This window comes from Octopus bimaculoides, chromosome 11 (assembly GCF_046866305.1).
Source record: "Octopus bimaculoides isolate indiv1 chromosome 11, ASM4686630v1, whole genome shotgun sequence".
NCBI classification, from domain to species: Eukaryota; Metazoa; Mollusca; class Cephalopoda; order Octopoda; family Octopodidae; genus Octopus; species Octopus bimaculoides.
In genome coordinates, this window is record NC_142938.1 from 69,512,497 (window position 1) to 69,538,376 (window position 25,880).

The 25,880-nt window shown below is 37.6% G+C and overlaps 1 protein-coding gene across 1 annotated transcript; it reads left to right on the forward strand.

The window, feature by feature from the left end:
- The first annotated feature begins 430 nt into the window (after nt 1–430).
- LOC106876701 (WD repeat-containing protein 43) lies at nt 431–25,321 on the forward strand. Its single transcript, XM_014925362.3, has 17 exons — nt 431–630; nt 5,546–5,692; nt 6,313–6,434; nt 7,599–7,716; nt 8,699–8,817; nt 9,066–9,162; nt 11,462–11,526; nt 13,601–13,760; nt 14,804–14,887; nt 16,579–16,698; nt 17,003–17,143; nt 19,252–19,373; nt 20,063–20,126; nt 21,510–21,623; nt 22,023–22,095; nt 23,559–23,629; nt 25,037–25,321. The coding sequence occupies exons 1-17, from the start codon at nt 445–447 to the stop codon at nt 25,124–25,126; spliced, it is 1,893 nt and encodes a 630-aa protein (XP_014780848.1). The 5' UTR covers nt 431–444; the 3' UTR covers nt 25,127–25,321.
- The last annotated feature ends 559 nt before the right edge of the window (nt 25,322–25,880 follow it).

Sequence of the window (25,880 nt, forward strand, 5' to 3'; positions counted from 1 at the left end):
TGTTACGATCCGATGGAGGAGCCTCCATGTAGGGGTCAAATCTCCTTCAAATATATGATATGGTGATCACAGAAGGAAGACTATTCGATCTTAGATGTTTTTGCTCAGAGCTAACCAGGGACTAAACAAACAGCTAGATTGTCATGTCCCTTACTGGATGTTTTGAATAGCGTATCACCTAATAGCATTTTTCATAGAACAGTTAAGTCACAATTTAATGTGTTGCAGCACTGTTATGATCCAGTTAACGTAAAAGTGGGTAAGCTCCAAACGGGAATCGAAATCAGACTGTCTTAAGCCAATCGCCAAACATTAGGAGGAACCGTGCCATCTCAGCGATCCTTATGACCCAAATACAATCACATTTCAAACACCGGAAATAAGTTGTTTCAGCTCAGCCATCTACTGCGCGTGCGCAGTGAATCCCCACGTGTTTGTCTCTTAATGATGGCTGCCACAGAAGTTGTGAAATTCTCTCCCAATGGCAATTATTTAATACATTCTTCCGTTGATGGCATCATTAAAGTTTGGGAAACTCGGACAGGCACATTAAAAGATGAGTTTACTCCAAGTTCACATTTAGCGGCGACTTGTAGCTGCCTCGCTTGGCATCCCGCTATCCGATCTCCGGTAAGCTAACACCGTTTTCTTCCTTACAATAGTTTTTTTTTTAATGTATTTTCTCTTTTATCTTTCTAAATTACAAGTTTACTTTGATGTTTCAAATTTTCCTGGCTGTTTCGTGTATGGCTCAGGGACAGCTGTTTGCTTTATTTTCAGCAATTGCTTGTCTCATCAAACTTCTGCAGCATGTTATTGTTTATTACATATGCGTTGAAACATTGCCCTGTCACTAATTATCACCATGTGCTCGTTTAAGTTTACACGTTTTAATAAATCGTCGGGGCTATATTGAACTTTTTGTCTGATGTATACTAAAAAATTATTGTACGTATAATTTGAAAAATAGATATCATTCCATCGACTTGAATATAAAGTAATCGAGAGATGTAGAGATTTTATTTTTTCTAACATTCGATTTAGTAAATGAAACGTATTGATTGATTGGTTTCCAACTGTATTTTACATATGCTTTTATTTATTTTTCAAAGAAGTATAATATTATTATTATTATTTTTCTGATTCTCTAATTCTGACTTCCAATCCTAACCCTAACCATATTTTTAATTTAATAAAAATTCTAACTTCAAGTTGTGTATTGGACTCTTGTACTGTCGCACCTGTTTTAGTCGTTTTGTTAAACAGCATAACAGTTTTTCGGTATTTTTTTGTCAATTACACCCATAATGACAGGTAAACTTAAATGCTAATAAAATTCCACACCTTCGAATTAAAACGATTCAGCTCGTGGAATCAATTCCAAGTTTTCTGTTTAGGTGAAAACCAGATTTGATCAAAATAGACCCGTTGGTCTAAGTACTCTGACCCTGACTATCCTGCCTTTTTTCCTGGCATGATGTATCTAGGATTGCATTATTCAGTATATCCTTCCGCTTTTTTATGGCTCTAGTATGTAATTTAAAGCAGATTTGACTGTTATTTTTAGCCGATCGACCAATTGAAAAGGCTCCCTCATTCAAGAGTAATGTTTATGATAAACTTAACGGCAGCTCTCCGTTCGGACAGAGTCCCCACCTAGTAGTATAGTACATTTAACAAATAGATAATGAGAGTGTCTCTAAAACTCGGTCTGCTAGACATAACAGCCAAGTATTCATTAAATTACACCGCATCTTCAAAAAAAAGATGTTGGATAATGTCCTAGAAACCTATCTGGAGAACAAGAACAGGAAGTCCCAGCTGGAAGGTCCTTTATCATATCATATTTACCAGTCTTAACAGGGTCCTAAAGTACCACTATTGCAAGCGGTCGACCTACTCCGCATTTTCATGCTGGCATGGGTTGGACGGTTTGATAGGAGCTGCCCAGGTTCTAATTGTCTGCTTTGATATGCTTTCTATAGTTGGATGCCCTTCCTAAAGCCAACCATTTCACAGAGTGTACTGGGTGCTTCTTACGTGACACCAGCACATTATCCACTTTGATCAGCCGACAATAGTCTAACTATTAACACTTTAAAAGAAGTAATCTAAATCTGATATTTGCCTCCCATCTACAATATGAAACTGATGGTTAGGAATTGTCCTGAGGAAATATACTTCCATAGTATGGAATACACACCAGCTGCAGGAAAGCTCAGGCCATTTTAAACAGAATCTAAAAATAAAATTCCTTTCTCGTTTTCTCTCAATATTATTTTCTAAATCTGAAATAACAATCAAAGTGTCATTGTTTCTTGCAATGATTTGTAGACACCGTAACCAAATCTTCCTCAAATAGAACCCCACTGTCTTTACAGGAGAATGATGTATTGGATAACATGATCCTAAATATACAATGTCTGGATAAAAGACAACACAAAATCACGGCTGATCAACTACAAGCAAAGTCAAGTACTGGCTCTTTAAAAGCTGCTATGAATGGACAGATTATAGATTGTGCAGTTTTAAATGTTTATCAGTTGGTATTGGGTTGTTCCTGGAGTAGCAGTAGCTTTTAGTGTCGGGGGTGGCAGACCTGAAGAACCATTTGTTTTTTATTACTTGCATTTTTTATTGTGGTTTGATTAAACACAAATTCTTTAAATGTTTTAATGATGCTTTCAAATTGCATGTTGATAATGAATGTTAGTCAGCCATGGTGAAATGAAGCAGCACCATTACAGAGCATAGACACTGTTCAAAATGTCTAAAGTGTCAAAGAACAAAATTGGATATCAAGCAGGAGTTGCTGGTTATTAACAATTACATTCAAAACACTGGATTAACTTAATTAGTAGTCATTAAAAAGAGAGAAACGGGGAAGTGATATATCCTTAGAAATGATAAAACCTACCTTGGGGTTTCTCAGTTCTTGGTTATATATCATTGTTTTTAAATTTTCTTTCATCCATGGCATCATCATCATTTAATGGCCATTTTCCATGTTGGCATGGGTTGAACAATTTAACAGGAGCCATGCCAGGTTCCATTGCCTGTTTTGGCATGGTTTCTACAGTTGGATGCCTTTTCCGTACGCCAACCACTTGACAGTATACTGGGTGCTTTTTATGTGACACCAACACCAGTGCATTTCATGTGTTACCATATATATATACACACAGAATTTGATTTGTTTTTATGAATGCCTGTTTTCAAACTGATGACTGTTCTGGTTCAGGCACTGCTGATAAATTGAAGCAATGATCAACGAATATTTTATTTGATATTTGTGTGCATTCAAGAACTGTCAATTCATCAAATATTAATGGATTTGAACTGTAAGTCTTTCAAAATTCTCCATATAATAAAGCTTAGTGATGAGAGGTCTGATGAGCATAGACGATATGCTAATTAACTTCTTTGGGTAATCCACCTGTCTGATCAAGGCAGGCCCTTACATTACTATGGTAGTAGCAGGGAAGCAGATTCAAAGCCTTGTTGTATACTTGGCATGTCAAGAGTGTCTTGAGTAACTGGCACCGGTCACAATACTGTCAAAAAAGAATGGTCCAATTTTTTTTGCTAATAAGTTACACTATACTGTAACTCCTGGTAAATTAACATGGCGTTCCTGTATGATATGCAGATTCTCAGGTCCCAAGTAGCTGCAATTGTGGTTAATTGAGCCATTTAATTTAAATGTGGCCACATCACTCTAAACAATCTTTGTTGGAAAGTGTGCATTTTTGATACATTTTGCCAAATACGTCTCACAAAACTCCATTCTTCAGTCAGGATCATTTTGTTTTGAGAACATGGACTATTCTTGGACGATAACTTTTCTAATAACAGTGCTTCAAAATGTGAAGCTCACTTGATATTGAAATGCTGCCAATTCATTTGTCTTCCAGAATATTTCTTGTGGACATTCTGAACAGTTCCTTCTACTTCAGGTTTATCTCTAATTTGAATGATGTTGAGTTGCATAGGTGGTTCTGTTTGTAATTCACCCCCAAACTATCTTTGCATTTCAACTGCATATTTCAAGCTTCCTGCAGCACTTTAGGCTAAATTTCCTTTGCTCAAAGTTTTCTCTGGTTCCCTTTGTTGTTTCTCAAGGGTTAATCTAAAAAGAAATGAAAATTGAATTATCAGCAGTTAAAGTGTATATACATATTGGGGCAGATCCTGTATATGTATATATATATATATATATATATATATATATATATATATATATATCATCATCATTATCGTTGTTTAACGTCCACTTTCCATGCTGACATGGGTTGGACGGTTTGACAGAGGATTGGCAAGCCAGCTGGATGCCTTTCCTAATGCCAACCACTCCAAGAGTGTAGTAAGTGCTTTTTACATGCCACCAGCACAGGGGCAAGTCAGGTGGCACTGGTATCGAACATGCTCAAATGGTGTTTTTTTACATGCCACCGGCACAGGAGCCAGTCAGGCGAAACTGGCATTGATCACACTTGAATGGTGCTTTTTATGTGCCACCAGCACCGGTGCCAGTCAGGCGGCACTGGCATCAGCCATGGCTTCAATTTCACTTGACTCAACGATTCTAGACCTTGTTTCCACACCTGTAACTTCTTCTAGTTCTGGTAGTGACTCAGCTATTAGAGCAAGGTCACCAGTACATAGAGGAACTCCCAGGGGCAGCCTGTCTTGAATTCCTCTGTTATTACCTGGAGGACTATGATGAATAAGAAGGGGCTGAGGACTGATCTTTGGTGATCCCCTACTTCTACCTGGAATTCTTCACTCTACTCATTGCCAACCCTCACCTTACTGACAATATCCCTGTATATGACTTGAACAGCTCTCACCAACCACTCATCTATCCCTAGTTTCTGCATTACTAAGACTTTGGTTTTTGCAAGATTGACTCTAAGGCCCTTCGATTCTAGACCTTGCTTCCACAGCTGAAACTTCTCTAGTTCTGGTAGTACTCAGCTATTAGAACAAGGTCATTGGTGCATAGACGAGCTCCCAGAGGCAGCCAGTTGAATTCTGATATTGCCTGGAGGACTGTGACAAATAAGAGGGGGCTGAGGACTGATCCTTGGTGATCCCCTACTTCTACCCAGAATTCTTATACTTGTTGCCAACCCTCACCTTACTGACAGTATCTCTGTACATGACTTGAACAGCTCTCACCAACCACTCTTCTATCCTTAGTTTCTGCATTGACCACCAGATAAGTGATTGGGGTATCCTGTCAAAGGCTTTCTCCATGTCAACGAAGGCCAAATACAGAGGTTTATCCTGCAGCTGTATTACCAGAAATATAGCATCAGTGGTGCTTCTCTCTGGCACAAACCTAAACTGCATCTTGTCTAAACTAACTCTCTCCCTGCTATATATATATATATATATATATATATAAATATATATGTGTGTGTGTGTGTGTGTGCCCTGTTTTTCTTTTCAAGATATGTTTTAAGACTGACTTCAGTGCTAAACATTTACAGTTATCTTCAAATTTTCCCGTTTTTAATAGTTGATTTGTTTATATTTTCAGGAAAATTTACCAAAGAGTAAAAAGAGAAAAAAATCTCTAGATGAAACAACTTCTACGGCTGAGAGCCTGGATCTGGTTGCACTTGGCACTGCAGCTGGAAATGTCTTTTTGTACAGTGTGTTAAAGGGTGATGTACACAGTCGTTTGGTAAGTTAGGTTTTTAATTGTGATAAATGACACTAATTGAACACTTTTATTGTTGATTAGTCCTAGATCAACCCTGATCCAGAAGATCTATAATCAAAGGGGTTACAATTGTGACCCTCCCATCTTTTATTCATATGTAGTGTACAGTTGACAACTATGTCCAACCAATATCACCATAGAAAAATGGACATAAAAATTAACATCTTTAATCGAAAAACTGGATTTTGCTAAGTAATATCCGTAAGGACACTAGTTAAAAACTGTATTAACCCTTGCCTTCCGATCATTGGTGATGTCGAGAAGCGAGACTTCTGTGTGTAGTTAAATTACTGCTCTTTCATGTAAAAGAAAATCCTCTCTATCTTTTGGAGAGGTACAAATGGAACCATTTGTTGGTTTTGGTTTCACAAGACATTTCAGATTTGATGTATTCCAACAGATTGATTAGTTATTGCATTTTCATAACTATTTTTACTGTCTGCTCATTGTGTAGTAATGTTGTTGATTGAGGTGTATGGGTGTGCCATGTCTACAAACTTTATGTAATTCCTGTTTTGAAATTTCATTAAACTTGATCAGTTAAATTAACCCTTCACTCACTTTCTACTCTTCTTTGATAGGAAAACGGTCACAGTCTCATTGTAAATGATATCTGCTGGCATCCAGAAAGAAATGTTTTATACACATGCTCCAGTGATCAGCACATTGCGGAGTGGGATCTATCACTTGGTAAAGTAAATCAGTAAGTAAACACATTTCCATGTCTTGCTGCTCGTACACTGCACCTTACCATTACCACTAACTTCCAGACAAGCCAATAATAGTGCCTCTACTTAGCCACTCCATTTGATTTATAATAAAAGCAGCCAAGTGTTACTCAAATCAAATTTCATTGTCTTAAGAAGAAAACGACATATTAGATGATGTGGTTCTAGATTGATATAGCTATATTTGAAAATGTCAGGCTGGTCGCTGCCGGAATATGTTCTCTCCTAGGGCTGCATTCTGTACATATATTACTCTTTACTCTCCTTTACTTGTTTCAGTCATTTTACTGTGGCCATGCTGGAGCACCGCCTTTAGTTGAGCAAATTGACCCCAGGACTTATTCTTTGGAAGCCTAGTACTTATTCTATCGGTCCCTTTTGCTGAACCGCTAAGTTATGGGGGATGTAAACACACCAGCATCAGTTGTCAAGTGATGTTGAGGGGACAAACAGACACACAAACATATACACACACATATATATATACATATATACGACGGGCTTCTTTCAGTTTTCCGTCTACCAAATCCACTCACAAGGCTTTGGTCGGCCCGAGACTATAGTAGAAGACACTTGCCCAAGGTGCCATGCAGTGGGAATGAACCCAGAACCATGTGGTTGGTAAGCAAGCTACTTACCACACAGCCACTTCTGCACCTGTATTCTGTATGATTCTACATAATTTGCCACATCATTCATGACTGAACTGCTATATGTTAAATCTGAGAGGCCATGCATAAGTTCTGTTTGACGCAACAATTAATAACCATTTTTCCATTCATCACAAAATGGTGTTTGGATACAGAATGAATAATGATCTACTTGAAAAACAGGTATGTGTTAGCAAGGAAGTACCTTATTCTTCGCCGCTTGCTATCAGAAATACAATGAAGCAGTTGGAACTCTCTTGTTCTTCAGATGTAATATAAAATAGAATTAAATAAAAAAGAGTTTGCTGTGAACTCGTTTTATTTTTGCTTGAAAATAATTACTCTGTGCTGCTGAAACATTTGTTCAGCAGTGCTTTGCAGGCTTGAAAGTAGACAGTCACAGTTGGTCAATAAAACATTTTTTACAAAGTTTCAACAGTTTATAAACATTTGCATTTAGCTTATTACTCTTGGTTACTTATATTTCAGTAAATGGAAAGCTAGCAACAATATATTACAGAGCATATGTCTACCATCAAAGAACACATTAATATCAGCCGGGAACCTTATTAAATTATGGGATCTCGATAAATATGAAGTAATAAAGGTAAGAACTGAATATTTCTCACTGCATGAACTTTTTTTTTTTAAATAAGGGAGGCAATTAAGTTTGCTTCAGTCTTTTGATAAATTTGTCCAGTTTCCACAAATAATGATGATTTCAAACTGGCACAAGGGCCAAGGATTTAAACAATGATGTCAGTCTCAGTACTGTGAGAACATGTGGCCTCATGGTGAGGATGTTGGACTTACACTCATATGGTTGTGGTTTCGATGTCTCGACCAGGTGGCACGTTAGCTCATTCCACTCAGCTGAAAACTAGGTGCCAACAACAGCTGGAGTTCACTCTGTGATGGACTGACGTCCCATCCAGTGGCTGTACTTTGGGTCATCCAATACATCTTCAAACCAGGACAAACTCTGGCCTAAGTCGTTTAACTCCTGACAGACCTAAGACTTGATTAGTGCTTAATTAATTGACCATGGCAGGATGAAAGGGTACATTGGGGTTGAATTCAACATGAAGAAACATGACTAAGTACCATTATGTCATTTCTTCTAATCTACTACCCTATCTGAATTCACAATGTCAATTAGTGTGTTATTTAATGAACCATTATAAAAATAAAGAAACTATAGAATGTGTAGTTAGAAGAGTGAGGATTTCAGAAATTGGTCAGGTTTTAAATATAGGTATTTGTTAGAAAATTGATGACTAGGAGAACTCTCTAATGCACTTTTACTGGTTTCAATATAGTTCACAATTTCTTTTTAATAAATACATATTTTTTATTTTTCTATCTTTCTTAAATTATTAATACAAATTTTCAATTTTCTGTTTATAATAAATTCATAGTCTGTAGAAAAAAACATAAATGGGCTGATTTGTTTTTTTTTTTAAAAACTACTTTTATTAATTTACATGTATATGTAGACTTGTTTTAATTATGAAATACTGTTATGAAATTAGTGGATTATGAGAAACGTGTAAAATAGTTCAGAGTTAATACTGAAATTTTTCCTTCAGAAATTCAATGGTCATGCTACTGAAGTATTACAATTATTACCTGTTGTTACGGATCCTAAGCAACATGAATCTTCGTATTTTCTTTCTGCTGCAGTTAACGATCGCCTTATTAGTGCTTGGTAAGTATTTCTCTTCCCATGCCCTTTGTTGTTTTTATTTGTGAACATACTATTGGGTTGTCCGGAAAGTTCATGCCGATTTTTAAAGGAAAGAAAAAGGTCAATAAATACTTGCCGTTACATTTTTAATCAACCAAATATGAACCAATTTTGTTGCACAATGCGTCTCCATCTTTCCTTTAACTTGAAAATACCCTCTTCCCAGAATTGAGGTGGTTTCATTTGTTTACTATTCTCTTCCCTAACAGGGCTATTAACTCAAACAAAGATGAGAAAAATGCCATAGCTTCATTTTCTCTTCCGGATGAACCAAAAACATTGGCTTTATCAAACTTAAAAGACCAGGTAAGCTTAATTTGCTCTGAAATTATCCTGTCTTTGTTACCAGATGTTTTTGTTTTGTTTTTCTTTTTTTCTTTTCTATGCTAGTATGTGTTGTGTCAATCATTGATTGTGTTTTGCTTGATGTTTTAGCAATTAGTCCTCCATTTTGCTTTGACTCAAACTGCTGAATTTCTCCACAAATTTAGAATGACTGCAGCCTGTATGAGAAAAGAGTTCCATAAGGTGGGGTGGTTGCTGCAGCAAGTATTGCTGGCCATTCTCTCTGGTAACACCTTTGCAATCATGTCCACAAGGCACGGCTAAATATGCCAGTTGTTCTGGAGTGTACAACTGTAACCCTCCCCACTGACTTCTACTACTTAATTCCTCCCTTTTTTTTTCCTTTGATGACATAGTTATGGGGATTTTTCTCTCGCTTCCATGCCGGTTGCACGTAAAAAACACCATTTGAGTGTGGCCGTTGCCAGTACTGCCGGACTGGCCCTTGTGCCGGTGGCACGTAAAAAGCACCCACTACACTCTTGGAGTGGTTGGCATTAGGAAGGGCATCCAGCTATAGAAACTCTGCCAAATCAGATTGGAGCCTGGTGTAGCCATCCGGTTCACCAGTCCTCAGTCAAACCGTCCAACCCATGCTAGCATGGAAAGCAGACGTTAAATGATAATGATGAATTTAATCTTTTATACTTCTAATGTTTTTTTTTTTTCTTTTCTCCCTATAAAAATATGTTAATAAAAAGTACATTTTGAAAATGAGAAGAAAATGTTATTTGAATAAATATACTTAAATCAAACACCTCGTAATTCATTAAATGATTTGTGAGTCACAAAGTCAATAAAACCAACTGATATGATGTTATAACTTGTCTCCTGATATTAGCAAATGAAAGTTATTGTTTAGCCCTGGGTCAACTGTGATCCAGCAGACCTTCATTCAAGTGTCCCAGTCATGACTATCTTTTCTTTATTCTGTTTTTTTATCTTTTTTTTTTTTTTTTACATATTTAGGACTACATTATCTAATAATCCCTTTAAAGATTGTACAGTGTGATTTGAGGGAGTATTATCTCAGATTTATTTAGTATCAACATCTGTTGTGGATATTTTTACTCAAAGTGATTTACATTAGTCTTTGGTAAATGGATGTTGGTGTCAGGCTGGATTTGTTTGCAAAATGGTCAACTTGTTAAGATATTGGGCTACAAAAACAAAGTCGATGAGCTCAAATCTTACATCTAGTGTACAACAGATAAAAATATAATTTATTCTATTATTTTAAGCACAATTGCAACATAATATGTTGAGAAATTACTGGTCTTGTGTTCTTGCTCTGCATGTTGCACTTTGATTTTTCCAAACCTTTACTCAGTCCACCAGATTCAACTGCTGAAAAATCAGCTTATTAGTGATGCCATCATTGGTAACTTTCCTAGCTATATCAGCACTATAATAGGTTGTGTGTTAACCTTTTCACGACAATGTTTTTAACAAAATACCGTATCTCTTTTTTCACTTACTTTTTAAAACAATAATGGATTTGGAGAAAGTGAAATCGAAATTGAGTTAAATTTGACGTCTGGCACCCATTCCAACGTCGTCTCCCTCATTGGACACAAAACTCAGCTTGTGAAGACTTATTGAGGCAAGCGAAATCGGGATAGCACCTGTGCCCAGTGTCGTCTTTCTGGCACTTGTGCCCGCAGCATGTGTAAGGACTTTCGAGCGAGATCGTTGCCAGTGCCCCTGGACTGGCTCTTGTGCAGGTGGCACATAAAATACACCATTTTGAGCGTGGCCGTTGCCAGTACCGCCTGACTGGCCTTTGTGCTGGTGGCACGTAAAAAGCACCCACTACACTCTCTGAGTGGTTGGCGTTAGGAAGGGCATCCAGCTGTAGAAACCTTGCCAAATCAGATTGGAGCCTGGTGTAGCCATCCGGTTCACCAGTCCTCAGTCAAATCGTCCAACCCATGCCAGCATGGAAAGCGGACATTAATCGACCATGATGATGATGATTTCTCACTGAATTACATATTAAGGTTGTTGTTAGGAACTTGACTTTAGCAACAGGTTCTTACACGTAATGGTGGGATGCTGTGGTTTTACATCAAAGAACCTGAGATAGATTCATATAAAGATTAACACTGGCAGACAATAATATACCTTTTACCCTCATTTATGTCTTTTGTTTTACAGTATTTTTTTCCTTCTTTCTTGTTTCCAGGTGAGACAAAATCATTTCTCTAAAAATCATTCCTGCTTCAAATAATACAATGTTGTTTTCCTTTTCTTTCTGCAGGCTATCTGTTTGTCTGTGGTCACTAAAAGTGGACAGTTGTTAATATTTGAACATGTCTTAAATGGGTAAGTCTTATTATTTGATATATGAGAGTAAGTAAATATCGTAACAAAGATAAAGAGAGGAAGTTATGTAACGTTGGGTTTTACTCTATCTAGTTTGCTACTTCACAGTGCTAAGTTCAAAATACTATTGTATAAATCTTTTCTGCATTTTTTTTTTAACTCCTACAAAGAAAAGTCCAATGTCTATATTTCATTTTACCCTTTTGTAGACATTTGTAATCAGAATGCATTGCCTGTATCCTCTTCCTGTTCTGCATCATCATGTCCATTTCTTGTGCATCAATTTGACGGGTCTTTTGTCTTAAGGTTTTGCCTCCTGAGATCAGCTTTTGCTACATTTTCCATGTGTTTGTCGGTCTTCTTCCACAGATTCCTTCCACTTCAATTGCTTGATACTTCTTTACCCAAATGTCATCCTTTACGAACATCACATGTCTGTACCTTTAGCACACATCTACCTTCATATCCTTAATTGCCAAGCGGGATCACTGCCAGAGCAGCAGTCTCACTTCTGTGCCAGTGGCACGTAAAAAGCACCATTTGAGCACGGTCGTTTCCAGCTTCGCCTTGCTGGCACTTGTACCGGTGGCATGTGAACAAAACATTGGACTGACTCCTGTGCAGGTGGGACGTAAAAAACACCATTTTGAGCGTGGCCGTTGCCAGTACCACCGGACTGGCCCTCGTGACGGTGGCACGTAAAAAGCACCCACTACACTCTCGGAGTGGTTGGCGTTAGGAAGGGCATCCAGCTGTAGAAACGCTGCCAAATCAGATTGGAACCTGGTGTAGCCATTTGGTTCACCAGTCCCCAGTCAAATCGTCCAACCCATGCTAGCATGGAAAGCAGACGTTAAATCATGATGATGATGATGATTGTATAATTCTTGTGAACTCGCCCACCCACTTACCATCTCCAGTCCCCAGTCCACTTCTCTATATATATACCTCCCTGTAACTTGGGTGTACAACTTCTATCTCCTCACGTCCCATCTTCATCTTTCTCTTCTCTCTCTCCTCGTCTGAGGGAACCATATGTGTCTTCTAATGCAAGACACTTTTCTGTCCTTCATTACCCCCCCCCCCCTCAGTTGAGGAGTTTTGTCCTGCAAGTTACTCTGTGACCCTCACTGCTGCTAGTGCCACATAAAAACCATCCAGTACATAATGTAATGTGGTTGGCATTAGAAAGGAAATCCAGACATAGAAACCAGGCCAAAATAGACAGCAGAGCTATGTGCGGCCTTCTGAATTGCCAGTTCCTGTTAAACCGTCCTGCCCATGCCGACATGGAAAGACAGACATTATATGACGATGATAATGATCTTAGGTTTACTTGGATTATTTCCATTTCTCTCTTTCTCTCTCTCCCCTTCTCAATGTCAGGGAGATTAAGTGCACTGCTGTCATTATATACACTTCTCACCAACAATGTCCTCACCAGTGACCACACTGCTTTGTGGTCTACATTTCACACTCTGGTTCTTGTATCACAAAACATTAACAAACCTCATACTTCCAGGTTCTCTCCCAACTGCACATGCATGGCATCAAGTTTCTCTTTACGTTACCTGATATTGTTTCCCACTTTCTTCCACTCTTTTCAAGCCTATCTCTTCACCATCCAGTAGGACCTTTATAATTCTACTTACTCAACCATTTTACCATCATGTTAATTTCTATCTTGCTGGAACCTTTCTCCATTCATGAATTTAGTCTGTGGCTCAAATGAATCCCCAGTTGTCTTCTGCATTATAAGTTTCTATCTCCACTTCCTTACTGATGTCCATGGTGCATAGTATTTCTTTGAACCTTGAAAATAGTCAAGAATTTGGATTGTTAATTAGTAAACATTTAATATGTTTATTTATTCCATTTTCCTAACAAACATTCTTATGTAAAGCTCTGATTGAAATTTTACCTGCTAAAATACTTTAATGAAAATACAAAGTTTGGTAACAGGAGACCAGGAGCAGTTCTTTGGTAGCTTAGTATCAAAAAGATTAAAGCTGTTGAGACAGTTAATAAAGTGATAAGAACTCACCTGATTAAAATATTTTCCTATTTCTTTCAGAAAGATGAAAAAACCAATTCGTCCAAAAGTAACAATCAAGGTCGTCAATAGTTCTTCAGGAAAAACTCTTCCAATTTTAGTCTCTTACCCCACACAAGACAAGGATGGTACCATTCTGCTTGCACATAGTAGTTTTATTAAGCCTGTTTTTGAACAAGTGGCAAGTATCAGCATTTACTCTTTAACTTTTTTTTCAATTTTAGAATCTAAATCTCACTGTTTCTTCTTGTTTGTTGTTTCTTTTTTTTTTTTTGCCATTCTTTTTGTGTGTGTGTGTGTGTGTGTGTGTGCAATATGACCTGTCTTGCTTCATCATAAAACTTGGCAATAAAAAGCACATCTGGCCATACCTATGCCTTGTTGTCAGTCTTGGTTTCTCACTGTTCATCCCATTGATTTCACCCACAGTCGATTACTACAATTGACGATCGTGGAGCATTGAATGTAGAATTGTCTTACATGGCTGCTTCTTGCATTAGTTGGTATAATCATCAGCTTCTCGTTATCTCATCATATCCTTTTCTACTATAGGCACAAAGCCTGAAATTTTTGGGGAGGGGGCCAGTTGATTAGATCAACCTCAGTACACAACTGGTACTTAATTTATCGACCCCGAAAGGAAGAAAGGCAAAGTCGACCTCAGCAGAATTTGAACTCATATTGACAAGTCTTCTGTTAAAACTGATACAGTTTGCTTCTGATATCCACTGGTGAAATGTTTCTATTCTGAGTGGTTCTTTGTTAGAATTTTGTCTCCCAGTGTAGTTTATTGACACAAGTCTCTGTGGTAGTATGGATGATGCCATTTCTGTAAGGCTGGTGGTGTTTCACTGGTTCATTGCATTATCCTGGCAGATAACCAATTATCATATTCACCACAGGCATGGCTATGTGGTTGAGAAGCTTGCTTCCAACTATGCGATCTTGGGTTCTCACCTACTGTGTGGGCAAGTGCCTACTTCCATAGCTCTGGCCAAACAAATCCTTGTGAGTAAATTTGATAGAATGGAAACTGAAAGAAGCCATCGTACATATATGTATGTTTCTGTGTGTACCCTGCTTTGACATCATGTGATAGCTGTGAATGAACATGTAGTAATATACTCACAAATTTTATAGCTGAATTGTATGTATTCTGTTTGTATCCTGATATTGTATGTGTTTTAAACATTAATTTTTCTTTTCTTTTTTCATTCAATTCAGGCTTCTAAAAATATGACAGGAGAAATAATTGTAGAACATAAACCTTCTTTACCAAGTCAATTCAGTGGCTCAAATGCTCAGAAAGTAAGTAACACCACAATTTCCTTTCCTCTGGGTTTTGGAGAATCTTAGAGTTTCATTATAACTCTTGTTGGTTGTTGACCTTATTAGTTTGATGGTTTTTATAATTTCTTATACTTCATTTGACCATGTATAGACTACTTCTGTCTGGTCACAGCTAATACTATGAACACTGTTCAGTACAATGAACCAGGCCTGTTCTAAGTTCTTAACAATTCTGGTATCCAGTATGAGTCAGAAGAGTAATTGAAATGAGTTTCCATCAACACCAAAGAACTCAGTTGTTCAATTAGCTATGTTATGTAGAAGGGTAAGCTGGCTATGAAGGAGTGATGCTAGAGCTGTGGAATCATCATCGTTTAACGTCCGCTTTCCATGCTAGCATGGGTTGGACGATTTGACTGAGGACTGGTGAAACCAGATGGCTACACCAGGCTAAAATCTGATTTGGCAGAGTTTCTACAGCTGGATGCCCTTCCTAATGCCAACCACTCAGAGAGTGTAGTGGGTGCTTTTACATGTCACCCGCACGAAGGCCAGTCAGGCGGTACTGGCAACGGCCACGCTCAAAATAGTGTATTTTATGTGCCACCTGCACAGGAGCCAGTCAAGGGGCACTGGCAATTTCACCCCTTCTTATTAATAACTGCATTGTTTCTTTCCAGGTAAACTGACATTTGACTGTTCACAGAAGACTTCAGATGTAACTAGTAGTGGCTTCTCTTGAAAATGGACAAAATTTAGCATCGTGGTGTTATCAAGTACCTGCAGAAAAAGAGTTTAGTCGACTAGGTCATTCATGCTGACACGGTTGCTACATTAGCGGTTGATGCCTCCAGCTTTATCGACAGTGCAAAAGAGGGAAGTTGAATTTAGGAGGGGAAGGGAAAGTTTTGAAACGGACCCAACGTCTGGACATCCAGCAACTGCCACCTGCAAGGAAAACATCCAAAGGGTTTTTGAACCCAATATTTACACACTATTGTTTGTGGCTTTGTATTTTTTTGAGAATCCAAAAAGGAATTTTTTGATTGTGTAGAAATGTAAATTACATTCCAAACATTAGCTTAATACTGACAAAGTTGCTTTATTGAATTTTTCATTATTTTTGAAATTAATTAAAATTGTGGAAGAATATTTCAACAGAAATATGGTAACAATTGGGTTAAGCATTTTTACCAGTGACTAAGCTCTGAATCAGTAGTCAGGTTACATGAACATATGCTGCCTCTTTTCATATCTTCTTTTACAGCAGTGACTGTGTGGTAAGTAGCTTGCTTACCAACCACATGGTTCCGGGTTCAGTCCCACTGCGTGGCACCTTGGGCAAGTGTCTTCTACTATAGCCTCGGGCCGACCAAAGCCTTGTGAGTGGATTCGGCAGACGGAAACTGAAAGAAGCCCGTCGTATGTATGTATATGTCTGTGTTTGTCCCCCTAGCATTGCATGACAACTGATGCTGTTATGTCTATGTCCCCGTAACTTAGCGGTTCGGCAAAAGAGACCGATAGAATAAGTACTAGGCTTACAAAGAATAAGTCCCGGGGTCGATTTGCTCGACTAAAGGCGGTGCTCCAGCACGGCCGCAGTCAAATGACTGAAACAAGTAAAAAAGAGTAAGAGTAAAGATATACAGAAATTCATCAAAATTTTCCTGCTCAACTCTTCACATGTTTCTGTGTGTTTTTTGCAGGTGATCCTTGGAGAAGTGTCAAAAGATACAACTATTTTAACTCCTAGTCATTTGGTATCAAGCGGTCCAAAAGTAGAAAACAACACAAATTTCTTAAGTAAAAAGAAACGAAAATCAGAGGTATGGCTAGACTTTTTTATTTATATCTGCTGCTTTATTTGCACATCCTTGTTGAGTGTTTTATACATTCTCATTCACATTGCTCTTTATTTTTCATCCTTTTTATTATTTTATACATTCCTTGTACACGTTGCTATATTTTTTTTTATACAATTTTGTACTCATTGGTAAGTTTATTATATATCCTTGTGTATACTACTATCTTTATTTTATACATTTTTGCTACGTTTAGTTTATTTTGTACATCCTCTACATTCTGTTACAACTTTGTGCTTGAAATTTGTCTGTGTGTCTCTACTTTCAGCTTTCCTTACAAGAACGTCTAAAGGCCATCAACTATGATCAGTCAGTAGAAGTACCAACGACAAATCAACCTCCTCTTGCAGATTCTATGGCTGTTCTATTAACACAAGGCCTTACTAGTGAAGATAGATCAATTTTAGATGTAAGCTAGATTTTATTTCATTCCTCATAACTGTTTTAAAATGTGGCTGTTGTAAGAGTTGACTATTGTTGTGAATGTTAATTCAAGTACACAGAAATGTTAAAACTCTCTTGTCGGTGCCATATTAAAAGCACCCATCACACTGTAAAATGGTTGGCATTGGGTAGGGCATCTAGCCATAGAAACCAAACCAAGTCAGACTGGACCCTGATGCAGCTCTCTAACTTGCCAGCTTTGGTCAAACCATCCAACCCATGCCAGCATGGAAAATGACGTTAAAGGATGATGAAGAGGAGAAGGGGATGTTCTTTTCTTCTTATTATTCTTCTTCTTATTATTATTGCTATGTTTAGGTTCTACAGCTTAAAACAAAAAGATCAAATCTCATTGGTATTGTTTTTGTGTTGTATCCATCTTTGATCAATATAAGTAGCAATGAGATTGTCTTTGCAGGTGTTTCTATCTGCTCTAAGAATTTCCATTAACAAACAGGTGCAGGCATGGCTGTGTGGTTACGAAGCTCACTTTGCAACCACTTAGTTTCAGGTTCAGTCCTACTGCATGACACCTTGGGTGAGTGTCTTTTATTATAGTCCTGGGCTGGCCAAAGCTATGTGAGTGGGTTGGGTCACTGGGAACTGAAACAAAAGCCTATTACGTTTGCATACATATGTGTGTACATGTGTTCATATTTCTTTGTCTTGATGTGACACACTAATTGTAAGCAAAAATCATTGTCATATAAATGGTGTCGTTCATTCATAATTTTCTATGGAAACATGTCTGGTCATTATGTTATTCTCCATTTCAATAAACTAGTAGAAATATTACCTTACATACCAGTGGCATGTAAAAAGCACCATCCAAACATGGCCGAATCCAGTGCCCCCCAAACTGGCTCCCATGCCGGTGACACATGAAAAGCACCATTTGAACGTGGTCGATGCCAGTGCTCCAGCATGGCCGCAGTCAAATGACTGAAACAAATAAAGAATAAAGAAATGTATAACTACTCTAGCCAGTGTATTGAGTTCTATACCAGATAATGTTTGCACTATCTAAAATCATCATTTCATGTATACTTTTCAAATTGTCATCTGTTGTACAGTTTGGCAGGATCTGCTGTGCCACAAGCCTGCATCGATCTCCAGTATCAGCTTTGGCATTGTTTCTGTAGCCAGATGCCCTTCCTACTGCCAACAACTTTCCAGGATGTACTGGGTGATTTTTTTCTCATGCTGCCAACACTAGTGAGGTTGCCATCTAACTTGCAAAACAGGAGAAGAATGGGGGGGGGGGCTAGTAAAGGGAAAGGCTCCCACTACTAAGAGGCCAAGGTGGGTGGCTTTATGCTAGGTGTTGAAAGGCTATAAAGTATGATGGAAGGACAAGCACAGGTGTCTTGCTATAGAAGAGATGCATGGCTGAAAGAGATAAAAGGAACTTAGTGATGGAGTGCTGGAGCAAACTCTCAAGGTTGAATGTGAGTATATGAGAGGATATGGGTAATGGGATATGAAAATGGATTCTTTCATAAGAGTGTGAAGTGGGAGTAAAAAAGATGGTTAACCATGGGGGTAAAGGTGAATGTAGTGGGATGATGAACAAAAGTGGAAGTGCAGTTGACTGGAAATACCAGTATGAAAAGGGATAAGATGAGAGCTATGGAAGTTGCTCAGGAAGTAGATTAAATTAGAATGTAGTGGGATGATGTGCAAGGTGTTTTTTTTTTTTTTACATAACTATACATATTTATTTGCTCGTAGTACAATGTTTTGTCGTATTTATATGTGTATTACTATGAAATAATTTTCTACATTTATCCATGTTTAATCAGGGGTTTCCAATCAAATGTCTTTTAGTAAACAACAAATAAAGGAATTCAAATTGATATATATTGTCTCATTTTTAAATTAGGCCCATGAAGACCATTTGGGGTTGAATTAATTGGTTTGATTGTTATTTAATAATTCATCTGAAATCTTACACATATCCCTCTCAAATCTGTGATAAAGGTAACTGTAGGCTACTTATTAAAATGTCTTGTTAAATTTGTTGTGTCACACTTGATTGTGTATGATTGATTTGTTTCCTTTCTTTTTTCTCAGAATGTTCTTCGTAAAGAGCACAGTGAAGCTATTATACAGAATACAGTAAGAAAATTAAATATACAAGCTGTTATTCCTTTAATGAATGAACTTTCTCGGCGAATGAGTACACCACATTTAGTGTAAGTTGACTCTTGAATCCTTCTGAATTATTTCCCTTCACTACCCTACCCACTGTACCAGTTTCAATAGCAGAATAAGGCTGCACCAGGCTCCAATCTGATCTGACAGAGTCTCTACAGCTGGATGCCCTTCCTAACGCCAACCACTCCGAGAGTGTATATTCATGACTACATTTTCCCAGATGTCGACGAGGGTATGAACTGAGTAAAGTTTTGACTGCCATTTCTTGGAATTGGACGAATGCATTGAGGATGCTCCTCTGGATTATATGTCTGTCAGTTTGGCTCTTGTGTAACATAAATTAGATTGATGCAATCTTTGCATTGCCACCAGATTTACAAATGCTCAGGAGAATAATACTGTGGATTACGTTGGTCCTACTTCATACCTGCAGCTGGATTTGAAGAAGTGAAGGGCAAAAGTTGACCTCAGCTGTATAGTCAAACTATGAATGAATACCATGGACAAATATAAACATTGACTACCACTCCTATCAACTTAGCTTAATACATGCTGGTATATTCAGTTGTCCTGAAATTGTTATTTGTATATGAAGCTAGAATCAAATTCTGTAATATAAATTATGGAAATGTTTGATTCACTGAACTCTTAAATAACCATTTTAAATCAGTTTTTTTTTCTTATAGATATGGTTTGATTAAATATTTTTTGTTTTGTTTCTCTTCAGATTGCCAATATATGTCCAATGGGTTAAAGTTGTTTTATCCATCCACACGTCATACCTAATGTCAGTAAGTATAGCACAGCCTATTGTCATAAACTATTCATGAATTTTAACTTCGCTATTTCTCAATGTAGTGAACAGTCCTTATTATTAAACTATGAAGGTGCTGAGCTGGCAGAATTGTTAGCACACTGGGCAAAATGCTGTTCTGAATTCTGCCGAGGTCGACTTTGCCTTTCATCCTTTCGGGGTCAAAAAATTAAGTACCAGTGAAACACTGGGGGTCGATGTAATCAACTAGTCCCCTCCCCGAAAACTTCAGGCCTTATGCCTATAGTAAAAAAGATTATTATTAAACTATGAGATTGGAGATCTATTTTCATCTGAGTACACTCAACTAGGTGGGCCACCCTTTGTCTAACTCAGTGGTTCTCAATCAGGGTCCTTTTTGACCCTTGTTGGGTATCAGATAAGATTTTGCCATTAAAATTTATGGGCAATAAATTGGTTACACTTCTGCAATACGCAAAATATTTTTTAACAATTTTTTTAATACAATTCCTCATAATATTTAATTATAAAAATATACGATCCTTGGATGGTCCACTGGAGTAAAATAGAAATCTAAAGTGTTCACAGGTAAAAAAAAAAATGGTTGTGAACCACTAATCTGACTCATGCATTCTTTTACAATGAGAGAGAATTTGACCTGGTGATCAGTTTTTCAGTCATCCAACATTTAATTAAGTTAAAAACGAATTAAAATCTTCCACCAAACCTTAGTCACAATTTATGTAACACTAGCTAAATGATAATTTTACTAAATTTTTTGTTATATTTAAAGTAAATGAAAGAAAGACAGAGCATCTCAAAATTAATACAGTAACGAAAGGGTTAATCTTTGTTTGCCCTCTCAATTCCTCCAGCTTATAAGGGATTGTGCCAATGTTATTTTACATGTATTGTACATTGCTACTCTTTCTGAACACTTTAACCCTTTTGTTACCATTTTCTGTTGAAATGCATAGACTTTTTTTGACTAATTTTTAAAATAATCGGGAATTTAGTAAAATAATTTTGCCATTATTAAGCTAGTTTTTAGAACATACATCAGCATAACATTTTGATTCACTTTAAAACAAGAATATGTATTGTAGAAGCAAGGGCAGTCTCAGGCAGTTTGGTAGCAAAGGAGTTAAGCTCTTGTGGCTTATTTCACACCCACCCACCCACCTTTGCATATCTTTAAACTCAAACTACAGAATAAGCTCTGTCTGCCTCCTTGTACCAGGTGATTTTAATACATTTACTAATAAACCCCTCTTGTTGATTAAAACTTTCCAATACTTCAATTTTCTACATAATTTTTGGCAATAAATGCTCTAGAAATGATTTCTTTATTTTATTTTCATTGTTTATTTAGCTATTCATTTTTGTTGTATTTCATTAGTTTCCAGATTTAATAGACAGTTTAAGTTCATTACATCGTTTACTGGATACCAGGGTGACCATGTTTACAAAACTAACTCGATTACAAGGCAAGTTAGGATTATTATTATCCCAGGTGAGTTGGTTTATTGAATTCTCTTTATTTTACCACACATTTCTCTTATTTAGCACTGTTTTTGTGAAACTGCTGTCTTTAATGGAACTGCAGCCTTGGGTGAAGCTAAAACCACAACTGTAACTGTGAAGCACTTCAGAGGAACTCACCCAAGCAATGCCAACATTAAAAAAAAAAAAGCTTGACATGAAAACAGCAATTATGTGATAGTTGTCATTGTTGCTGTTTCCAATAAATATGTCCTTCGTTTCTTCTGAATTCATAAATTGAGTACCAGGCATACAAGGGAGTAATTCAGCATCATCATCAGTTCTAATGTCCATTTACTGCCCACATTGAGACGTTTTGAATCCTCCAGAAATTTCTCTCTTTTTAATTGTGTTAATCCTGTTCTTGCAGCTCTCGTCTCGGCATCAAGATGAACAGGAAGACATTCAACAGGAACAGCATCCGCTCCTTGTTTACCAAGATGGTTAGTTTATTTATTTTTTTAAATTGTTTTTTAATTTTTAACATGTTTTTTTTTTTTTTACCTGTTTTCCTGTTTGCATCACTAAATTTATGTATACAGCTGTATGTATGTGTATATATACATGTATATATATTGGGTTGTCCAGAAAGTTCGTGCCGATTTATAGTAGTTTACCTTTCAACTTATTTGCCATGAAACCACCTCAATTCTGGGAAGAGGGTATTTTCAAGTTAAAGGAAAGATGGAGACGCATTGTGCAACAAAATGGTTCATATTTGGTTGATTAAAAATGTAATGGCAAGTATTTATTGACCTTTTTCTTTCCTTTAAAAATCGGCACAAACTTTCCGGGCAACCCAATATATATATATATATATATATATCATCATCATCATTTAATGTCTGTTGTCCATGCTGTCATGGATTGGATGGTTTGACCAGAGCTGGCATGCTGGAAAGCTGTGCCAGGATCCAGTCTGATTTGGCATGGTTTTCTATGGCTGGATGCCCTTCCAAACACCAGCCACTCCAAGAGTGTAATGGGTGCCATTTGTGTGACACCTGTATCTTCCACGGCTGCGATTTTGCTTGGCTTGGTGGGTCTTCTTCTCAAACATGACATAATGCCAAAGATCTCAGTCATTGCCTCCGTGAGGCCCAACATATGTATGGTGCTGGTGACACGTAAAAAGCATCCAGTACACACTGTAAAATGGTTGGCACTTGGAAAGGTATCCAGCTGTAAAAACCATGCCAAAACTGACCTTGCCTGTGCTGGTGCCATTAAAAAAAACACTCAGTCGACTCTGTGGGGTGGTTGGTGTTAAGGAAGGGCATCTAGCCTTAAAAACCATGCCAAAACACACACACCCTAGCCTGATATAGGCTTCTACCTGGCCAGCTCCTGTCAAACCATCCAACCCATGCCAGCATGGAAGGTAGGCGTTAAATGATGGTGGTGTGTGGCTTGGTGGTTACGGTCTTCAGTGTATTTTAAGCTTCATTACTGGACCATTGTGGAGGCATAATGGCCCAGTGGTTAGGGCAGCGGACTCGCGGTTTCGATTCCCAGACTGGGCGTTGTGAGTGTTTATTGAGCGAAAACACCTAAAAGCTCCACGAGGCTCCGGCAGGGGATGGTGGCGAACCGTGCTGTACTCTTCCACCACAACTTTCTCTCACTCTTACTTCCTGTTTCTGTTGTGCCTGTAATTCAAAGGGTCAGCCTTGTCACACTGAATATCCCCCGAGAACTACGTTAAGGGTACACGTGTCTGTGGAGTGCTCAGCCACTTGCACGTTAATTTCACAAGCAGGCTGTTCTGTTGATCGGATCAACTGGTATCCTCGACGTCGTAAGCGACGGAGTGCCAACCACAACTGGACCATTATGTTTACTGCATTGCTTATTTGTACGTAATGCAATGAACATAATAATAAAGCTTATTCTGTTTCTTCAACAGCTTCATCCGATGAAGAAATGTATTTTAAGAAGAACTTAGATGATGCAATGCCCTGTGAATCTGGATCAGAGGTAATAATTTTCAAATCAGTTTAATTTGATGTTTCATTTGCTGTGTAGTTGAAAACTCTTCACCCTTCATTTCTTTTTTGTTTGTTCGAGAAAATCAATTACAATATTGAGTATTTTCAATGTTTATTAACGATTTTTAGACTTGCTTTCTGGAATGGAAATTGTCCCATGCAAATAGTTTCTATAAGACTAGTAAGGTAACCGTTCTTATGTTTAAGCATACCATAGCAATCTTATTTTGAATTATCTTTGTGGATGGTAGGCCTAGCATATCATACAGTCTAACGTTACCTGGTCCTTGGGTGCAATAATCTGGACCAGTCTCTGCATATGTCGTTCCCCTGTATACTAAAGGATATTGGTGGAACTGGGTATAGTTGACACTGTCCTCCAAAACTAGATTTTCTCTTCTCTTTACTCCACAAAAAACTATACAACAAACAGTAACATGAAATCAGAAACAAATCTACTAGACAATTCTGAGTTAAATGCAAACATTTGGGTCCAGTCCGGACCTTTCCATACACAATTGTAGCCACCCATCTAATTCTTCTATATTTAAACCGGCCATATCCGGCCAAAAGTATTCTGCCTGTTTTATGTTCAGAACTGGTCTCTCACACCAACCCTACAATATTGTTTTAAAAATTAACAGCTACCTCATCAAAATTTCATAGCTACAAGATAATGCATAATTAGTTCAAAACAATGTGGATAAAAGAGCATTAATTTTGGTAGAATAACGCAAACACTAATGGGTTAACCTTTCTCTGCTGCCCTTATTACACTCTGTATTCCAATTTCCCTCTGAATTATGGTGCCTCTGCTTATATAGAATCCACTCTTCCCACTCCCTTGAATGTCCCCAACAAAGACTTCCTGTTATTCTTGTCTCAATGTCTCTCTGCCCTGCTTTTCTGAGTTCATTACTACTCCTTTAACTCTTCCACTTGCTGTTAGCTCTCTCATATCCAACACTGGAAGCATGCACTGCACATCTTATTACAAATCACACATATTCCACTTCTTGTCTACTAACCAAGTGGTCAGGCTCCAACTATGCAAATTATCCAATGCTACTGTGCAGCAAGTTATATGTCATATTAGTTGAGATTTTTAAAAAATATATATCTAAATAATGAAGAAAATGTTGAGTTTTGTTGCTGATCACTTTGACCCTTTAGTTACTGCATTTCTGCCCCCCCTTTTTTTTTTTCCCTAACAATTTTTATATCAAAGAATCTAGTAAAATAATTTTGTCAAATTACCATGAAATTAGGATGGAAGGTCTCTGATTAAACTGCTTCAAAACAAGGCTATTTGTGGTGTCAGGTGGGTTGGTACTACAAAGATTAAAGTTTGAAGGAATTAATGTTTATTGCTAATTCTGTTTCTTTTTTATTGCAGTATGATTGGAATACAAGTGACGAAGAAGACAGAGACGACAGTGAGAGTGCAAAACCTAATGAAACCGATGAGAGAGATGAAAGTGACTGATGGCTGTTTTGAATGAAGATATTTTGATACATATTTTCTCTAACATTTTGCTTAGAGTAGCGGACTTTTAATTCAGTTTTGATGAATTAATGGTTACATCATACTCAAATGGCAATTGTTAGTTTATAATCACTTGGAAGGTGTGTATCACTGATAAATATGGAAAATAAACTTAAATAAACATTATTATTATTATTATTTTGTTGATGCTTCTTTTCAATTAACATTTTCTGTAGAAAGTGCAAAACCTTTCCATTTTTTAAGATACTAGAATCTAACTTGAGGGAAGTTTAGCTGCTTTTTCTAGCAGATTGATAGTTTAGAGCAGGCATCTTTTATAATAATAATTAGACTGTGACCATGCTGGGGCACTGCCTTGAAGGGTCTAGTCAAACAAATCAACCCTAGTACTTAGTATTTTTTGTTTAAGCCTGGTATTTATGTTATCAGTCTCTCTTGCCAAATCACTACGTTACGAGGACATAAACAAATTAACACCAGTTGTGAAGCAGTGATAGGGGGACAAACACAAAATACACATCATCATCGTTTAACGTCCACCTTCCATGCTAGCATGGGTTGGACGATTTGACTGAGGACTGGTGAAACCGGATGGCAACACCAGGCTCCAATCTAATTTGGCAGAGTTTCTACAGCTGGATGCCCTTCCTAACGCCAACCACTCAGAGAGTGTAGTGGGTGCTTTTACGTGTCACCCGCACGGATATATATATTTAAGCGCAGGAGTGGCTGT